Source organism: Chenopodium album, chromosome 22, assembly GCF_948465745.1.
Source record: "Chenopodium album chromosome 22, dcCheAlbu1.1, whole genome shotgun sequence".
Classification (NCBI taxonomy): Eukaryota; Viridiplantae; Streptophyta; class Magnoliopsida; order Caryophyllales; family Amaranthaceae; genus Chenopodium; species Chenopodium album.
In genome coordinates, this window is record NC_137855.1 from 9,637,544 (window position 1) to 9,645,899 (window position 8,356).

General features: G+C 33.1%; 1 protein-coding gene across 2 annotated transcripts; it reads left to right on the plus strand.

Moving 5' to 3' along the window:
* Positions 1–994: 994 nt before the first annotated feature.
* On the plus strand, positions 995–7,050 carry LOC145605165 (uncharacterized). 2 transcript variants are annotated; one of them, XM_081661194.1, is made up of 4 exons: positions 995–1,244; positions 1,354–3,096; positions 3,623–5,719; positions 6,457–7,050. In XM_081661194.1, exon 2 carries the CDS (start codon positions 1,431–1,433, stop codon positions 2,328–2,330), a length of 900 nt encoding a protein of 299 aa, XP_081517320.1. In that variant the 5' UTR covers positions 995–1,244; positions 1,354–1,430; the 3' UTR covers positions 2,331–3,096; positions 3,623–5,719; positions 6,457–7,050. The 2 variants fall into 2 exon arrangements, with proteins under 2 accessions (XP_081517320.1, XP_081517321.1); XM_081661195.1 differs by having other exon boundaries at positions 3,623–3,789; positions 5,608–7,050.
* Positions 7,051–8,356: the final 1,306 nt, after the last annotated feature.

The window sequence follows — 8,356 nt, forward strand, 5'->3', positions numbered from 1 at the left end:
CACATAATAAATAAAATTGAATTAATTCAGGAAAATCACACAATCATACTTCAAAAGTGATAGGACAAAACATGCAAAACCAAAAATATCAAAATCTAAATTGGGGTATGATGACAAACCAAAAAATAAATAAAATAAATTTTTTTTTCCATAAATCTCTCTAAAAATTTATTTTTATCATTTTTTTTGAGAAATTATAAGTAAAAGGTAATTTTGATTAAATTTCTTATTAAAGTGAATCATATTGGCAAATTTTCAACTGGATTCTTGGCTCTATTACATGTGGTTGTGTCAAAAGAGAGGAGAGAGAATCTAGGTAAGAAATAGAATATCAAGCACACCTTGCATTTCTTCTTTCACTTTCTCTTTCTCTTTCACAACATTATTCATTAGCCAGCCTTTACAGCCATACCCAGCTAACTACTCTTTTCCCTACAATACTAGTATTCCACATTTTCAACTATCCTCTTATTATATTAATTCTATCCATAATCCCCTCCATTATTTTTCCTTAAGGCCCCATCCTTTTCTTTAATTACAATAGAAATAATTAAACCGACCACCTTAATCACGTTCCCAACCTTCCCTTTAATCAAAATCACTTCGATTGTTCATTCGTTTAGTACTTCAGGAAAACAAATAACACGATAAAAGAACACAGTTAAACCGTAATTGTATCATTAACCTACCCAACATTGTCCCAAACCCTTACAAACACTTCAAAGTGTTCAATTATTATATACACCGGGGTGGCATAATAATACGACAAATGAGCACAATAAAACCGTAGGTCTAGTATCGACTATCGAGTATCGACCTACCCTTTTTATCTTTAGTAAATAATTGTATCATGGGCATGTAAAACTTTCCTTTTGGGTGAGACTGTTTGCAGTCACAAGAGCTAAATTCGACAGTAGACTGCTGTCCTTTTTTAGTTTTTTTGTCTGCTTAAATTCTCAATTTTTAATTTTTTGATTTAATTTATTTTTTACAAATTACATTCTCTAAATTTGTCTCTAATCTTTGCTGGTCCCTTTCTTTTTCTCTCTCTTCATTTTCTCTTTCTCTCACTCACTCCATCTAAAGTCCAGATTTGTTTCAGTTTCCTGCAAAAAAAAAAAAAAAAACGTTTATTTTTGCTCTGAATTCATGATTTAATCGAGGTATTAATTCATTTGTTTGAAAGCGTTTCTGGGTTTTTCTGAATTTTGTTTTTCTGAGTGCCGTTTTCAAGATGAACTAAGGTACGTTTCTGAAGTACAGAATTCTTTGGTTTTGTATAATTGTATTCAATGTGTTTTTTAGTGATGAATTTAGTCGTAATTGGGTGTTTTTTGATGTGGGTTTTGATAGGCACATCAAGTGTTTGTGAAAAGGCTTAAAAGAGAGAATTTTGAATTTTGGGGTTTGGAGGGAGTTTTTCCATCAAAATGAGGGATTTCCCATCTTGTTTTGGGGAAAATGCTGTGCAAATTTCGGATTCTTCATCATCATCTGGTAATAAAACTGCTCAAAATCTGGTAACTTGTGTATATCAATGTCGATTTCGAGGGCGGTCATGTGTAATTACAGTTACATGGAGTAAGAATTTGATGGGGCAAGGTCTAAGTGTTGGAATTGATGATTCAAGCAATCAATGTTTGTGTAAGGTTGATGTTAAGCCATGGTTGTTTTCTAAGAGAAAAGGGTCTAAAAGTTTAGATGTTGAGTCTAGTAATATTGATATATATTGGGACCTTTCATCAGCAAAATTTGGATCTGGACCTGAGCCTTTAGAGGGTTTTTACTTGGCAATTGTGTGTGATAAGCAAATGATTCTTCTTCTTGGGGATATGAGGAAGGAAGCTTTTAAAAAGACTAATGCTACACAAGTTCCTAGTACTGCTGTTTTCATTGCTAAGAGGGAACATGTTTATGGGAAGAAGGTATTCTATGCAAAGGCTAAGTTTAGCGAAAACGGTCCTGTGCACGATCTCATGATTGAATGTGATACCTTTAGCACTAACGACCCGTGCTTGATTGTCCGTGTGGATACCAAAAATGTGATGCAGGTCAAGCGGCTTCGTTGGAAGTTCAGGGGTAATCACACTATCCTGATTGATGGCCTCCCTGTTGAAGTTTTCTGGGATGTGCATAATTGGCTTTTCAGTTCATCTCCTGGAAGTGCAGTTTTTATGTTCAGAACTAGTCTTTCGGCTGAGAAGATATGGGCTAGCCAACCTCTTTGTGATACTAGTGTATTGCATTGGTCAGCTTCGCAAAGAATTCGAGATTCTCAATCACAACAACTTGGTTTCTCTTTGATTTTGTATGCCTGGAAGCAAGAATAGTGAGATTTAAGGATTCTTTGTTGAGTGCTAAGTGCTAACAGAGATACATTAGGGAGTGTCCATTTACGTTTCTCTGTGATGGAACTACACCATAATTTTTATATAATTGGTTTTCCTTTGTCTTCCCATCCTTTTTGTGGAAAAGGAAGACTAATTAAATAGATCAAAGTGATTTTTGTTGCCTTTGTAAATTCTTCTGTCCAATATTCTCTTTTAGTTTTTACACAATATTCTATTGCTTTAGAGGATCAGATGAAGATTATTTCAATTGTATCTTAGCTGCATATTTGTATGAGTTGTATCTCTTGTTCTGTATTCCTCACATACAGAAAGCATGACACTTGTTTGTGATATTTCTAGTTAGCTTCTCCTTTTTTATGTTAATTTATCAAGTGAACATTTTGATTTTTGTGTGAGAGATAAACTCCTCCTTCTGCAGGTTCTTAGATAAGCTTTCAAGCGAGAAGAATCCAAGGTTGGGATATCCTTGATCTCATTTAGCAGAAACAAAAATTGCAGTTGTCTTCGCTCAAATGCCTTTTATTTTTAAAAAAAAAAAAAAAATTAATTTTACCTACTTTGTTTTCCTGCAGGGATGGGCACATTGTAATATTGGTGTGTCATATGTTGGGCTGTCCGGTGATGGTGGCATCCTATAGTTTGCAATTCGCATGACTTGTTGGTAGCTATTCTACTTGTACATGTACAATGCAGCTCCAGTCATGCTTTTCCTGACCATGGAAGATCGTAACTTATGGTGCATCAGGTAATTGGTATATCTCTGTGACTGGCTGACTGTAAATTAGAAGTTCTTAGAACCTGTCAAGAAAATCATGCTAGCTATAGATTCCACTGAGAAATCTGTTTCGTTGGCAACATTGAAATTATGCTTCATGTTTTCGATGGAGTTCAACTATTACTGTTTTAAGGTTGGTGAGTACCTTTGGCATTTGTCAAAGTACAAAATGGAAGTTAGTTATTATGTTTTAGTTATTTTGGAATATATAATATTAACTTCTATTCCTTTTATTTCAAACTGATTCTTACTATCACTTTAATGTTTTTCTGTTTCAGAATATATTCACGTCTTTTAACTAACTCCTTTTAATATGTGGTGTTTGTTGACACCAGAAGCTTTTTATAAGCATAAGCATATAGTATATTTACATGTATGTGGCATCATAACATGCCATTTGAGTAGTATTCGTGTTTAAAGCATCTCACTACGATTCAACAATGATGCCATAACATTAGCTTTGATTCTTATTGACTATAGTTGATGGTATTTGTAGACATTGATCTGAGGGCAGTGGGCCACACAATGAAGCGATTTTCTTAATTTAGTTGCAACCCTTCTGCCGCCCCTTTCCTAGTTCTACAAGTTTAGAGAGGAAACTGGTGGAGATCAGCACCAAGCCCCAGTGCGCATCAAAGCTGAAAAAATACTTGTTGTCACCTGGTATTTAGTACTGATTCTGGATACTAAATTTTTAATAGTTATTCTTTTGGCATTTGACTATTCTATGCTGTAGTTGACATTTTGCATTCAACCTTGTTTGCTTATATGGCTATTTCTTCGACGACTTTCCTGACACCAAGATAACCTCCTATCCACTTAGAGGGATTCTCCATCTTTTGGCTGTAGAGATTGATTAGGGAGTACCTTAAAGGATTGAATCTCTCATAGTGTGTTGATATTCATCCCTATCGAATTGTCAATACATTATGGGATTCTTTCGTTTACTCTCAAAATCTTATTATTACCTTCTGCAAAACACCCTTTGTGCTCATGAAGTGTTTAGTTGCATCTGTCAACTACAATTCCATATGGCCTGGCTATCCTGTGAAAATTAGGAGGCTAACATCCATCCGTTTTTGCTTCTTTGTTGAAGGTTCTTTTTTCGTGAAAATTCCTAGACAAAGAGAATCTTCCTCTCGTTCCCTTCTAATTGCCTATGACATGTCTACCTTAACACCCTTTGATCTCTGCTTTTGACAATTTCAAAATGTTCAATTACTACGTAGTGATCTTTAGGTTTTGAGGATTGCTAATAAGTAACTTAAGTAAACTGCTTGTCACTGTCTGCCCACCAGTAGGTTGGTACCACATGGTTTTTCTGGTATTACAATCCTGTATGCTTTTCTAGAGTGAATGGAGAAATCCCAACCTCATCTTTTAAAAAAAGAGAGGAGGCTGGGTTAGGCCTGTTTGCAGCCTTAAGTGTAGAGAACATTTAAGGAAAATTGTGCCCTTATTACTGACAAAAGTTAGTTTGTAAAATGGTCCAAAAAATTGCCATTGTTACCCTGCTTTTATGAGCCCCTCTATAAATGCCAAAATGTTAGTTTTACTTGAATTTATATGCTACAATATCAGGTGTAGTTAATCTTGTGACTCTCCTTAGACTAAAATACAATCCTTATATTGTTAAAAGAACTTAGTATATTTTCTACATAGTTGACTATTAAAATCTTATTTACAACTGCCGTGTAATTTTAGATTACCAGATAAATTTGGCAATTTGACCTCAGTTATTTAGTGTGTTTCAAATAGAGCTGATTTAGTGAGATTGAAGAAATTTCAAGACTCTCAAATCTTGGATTCATGACATTACTTCAACAATAGGAGGTTGTACCATGTACACTAAAATTAGCATCATCAAATTCTATAGAAAGACCTTTCTGATTAATATATCTTCTAAAGCTTGCATGCTGTTTTTGCAATCAGACTTTTGATACTATAGCAAAAGGCTTATATATTTTTTTGATACATTGGAACATGTAAATGACGTACACTTCTTGCTGTGGTTTCAGACTGACAATTTCATGATACTAATCATAGTGCATACTTAAAAGGTGGTTTAATGACTCTAATCATATATTTAGAAGTGGCTCTGTTTCAAGTGGTTTGAAGTCAAGTTTTGTAGAATTTGAGTGGTCAAATATCTAGTTTTTAATCTTCTTTTAGTATTGTAGAAGTGTTGATGAATACATGTTGAGGCATGTTAAAGGTTCTTGTTATTGAAGCCTTCGCAGATACTGTGCATTTGCCCAAGTTGCTTGAACTACATATGTTGCAGGGTTCTGCTTTCTTTATTGCTAAAATTTCAGGCTTGGTTGATGCTGTCATTACTTTGTACTGCTTGTCTGCTTATGGCTTACTGTAAATTTGTATGGAGCAGGATTTATGTAGTCTTCCATTAAACAGAATCCGATCTATGTTTAGTTCTTATGATTGTTCATCCATCTTTCACTCTGCTGCTTCGATGCTTTGTAGGACTAAAAGACTGCATACATCTTCATCCTCCTCAAATAAGTTGGAAGTTCAAATAAATGGATTAAAATCAACTGCGTCTAGTGTGCAGTACCCTGTCTGCTGTTGAGTAGAGGTAAGTTGGCGAATTGAAGGTGAAGATTTAAAGAACAAAAATCAGAAGCCTTTTTAAAATCGCAAACATAAAAGTTTGCAATTTTGCATATAAACTCCTTGGCTTAATGAGTAAATTGTTACTTTTATACTCTTGATTAGTTCTATAAATTCTATGTACTATGAGAGTCTGGATTGTTATTTTAATGTTAGCTTGTACCTATGCTAATCTTGTTAAACTTGAAATTTGGCATTGGAAAAGTGGAAAGCACTATATTTTCAGTTTTGAATACTTATTTTATTTTTTACAGGGAAATATTTTTATCTCAATCACTGTAATATATTGAAAGTAAAACTCTAATTATATACAGTACTTTTTTTTTTCAATACTTAAATTTGTTTTCAATTGAACATATTACACAATCCTTATGTGACGCTCTCTATGCTCTTGAAAATTCTGTTTTTTTAGTAGTTAGATTTTGATTCTATATGTGAGCTCGGATGGTTATTGGCTTTTTCGTAAGAAACCTTGTTATTCTTGGAAGTTTGCACTAGAACCACTGTATCTTGTACGAGACAATATTACAATTTTCACCCTTGTTTATTAGTGGTAACTTTTACAACTCTTGGCTGTAACTTCTAAAACATATTACAATAAATTAACGTGAGACAGTTTTACCCGAGACTAGCTCCGTAGCAACGATACCAAGGAGGTCACTATAGATTTATTACTGATCCTCTATGTTTCATGTGTGGCAGGAACGTGACGGTCAAAAGCTTAACAGCTCTTGGAAAGGGACCTTTGCCCTTGATGTATCCAACTACTGCCTTGAGTAATTGGCTGAGTGGGACTCTTGCTGTCTGGCTGAGCTGCTAACTCGACTAATTTTCCAACTCTATTGACCATACATTTCTTTGAGATGCCCTTTTCTTCAAGGACTGAGACATTGGTCAATATGACTCAACCATATAACTCTGTAGGAATATGTTTGTCCAAGAATATGGTTTTGCAAGAGAAGACAAAGCTTCAACTGCCATTTCTGGTATTATTATGTTGATTCGCCAGATTTCGGAACCTTTTACTGTCTGTTGTTGCTGTCTGTGTAATGCTTCCAGAATAGTGTACTTTACACTTCTTTTGGGTCATCAATCTCTGGGTATATAATACAGGCAGATTTTGGGTCTGGATCCTGATATACAGTATTACTTTTTACAAGCATTTGCTTCATGCAACTTATGTTACGAGTAATTAGATGTTGTATGTATCTTATTTATTTATATATTGTTTTTTATTGAGAAACATTTTATTTTGTAAAATACATACAAATATTTATTTCGGAGTATTTCATATTATACGAGACTAAGTAATTATTAGGATGATATCTTTAAATATGACCACGACGACTGCTAAGGATTGTTTCTATAATCTTTTTCTGTTTTTTGTTTCCCTTTGCCTCAGTCAGCCAACGAAGGTGATACATTATTCTTTTTTTTTTTTTTGAAACAAGTGATACATTATTCTTAAACAGATACATTCATGATTTTTCTTTCCCAAAAAAAAAAAAAAAGAAAAGAAAAAAATAACAACAACAAAAAAAAAAAAAAAAAAAAAGAAATAAGAAATAAGTGATGAGTTATAATATCCTAGGGTATATCTATTGTGAGAAACAACTTTTTATTAAATAGGCTTGTTTACATTTACTGAACTGAACTGATTGAATCAGAATTGAAGTGAATATTTTTTGAGAGAAGGAAATTAGGAGCTGAACTGAACTGAACTGATTGGAGCTGAATTGAACTGAACTGAACTAATCGAACTAATTGGAGCTAAACTGAACTGAAATTAAGCTGAAGTGAACATGCCCTAATATTGATTTATTTATTTCTTTCAAAAAAAAAAATATTGATTTATTTATGGAAATACCATGCTGATTGAGATTTTAATTTGATTTGTTTATAGACTTGTCACGATAAACGTTTTTCTGTTTAGGGTAATGATATATATAGCCCTTAGGGCTATGTATAAGCATGAAATATACTTCCTAAATTGGAAATAAGTTTGGAATTCATGACAAAATCACGCGTAAATCGGTGTGATTAATGTTAATTTATCCTTAATATTTCCTTTTTTAACTCCTTATACATATCCCTTAGAGTTATGTTTATCATTTTCCTTTTGTTTATCATAAACATGAATTGGGGCTTCTTCTATTGATTATTATGAAATAATCCTAATGGTTTACAACATCCCATATTAATACTTATGAATACCCTAAAGATATGATTCACTGAATCATGTCCTAAAGATATTGTTCACTAGCTAAATAATATCCTAATAATGTTCTTTTATTTTATTTTTTTTTGACTGGAATATCCTAATAATGTTGATGAAACTTGTATAGTTGTATATAAATTAGAAATCTTAAACTTGGCAACTTTTTGACATTAATCATCGATAATCTATCAGCTAAGTTCTTGTAGTCCATCAGTGCGAAAGGAACTGTTTTCAACAAAATTACAATAATTGTAAGAGATTAGTAATTTCGATAATCACACTTCTCTTATTAGAAAGAGATTTTTTCCTAATGTAAATAAAATGTTGTTAGTTGCCATCTTATTTCTATCACTTGTCAAATTGATGATAAGAATTATGTTACTC

Excerpts from the sequence above, each read along its gene's own strand:
- LOC145605165 (XM_081661194.1), top strand. The coding sequence starts at position 1,431 with ATGAGGGATTTCCCATCTTGTTTTGGGGAAAATGCTGTGCAAATTTCG.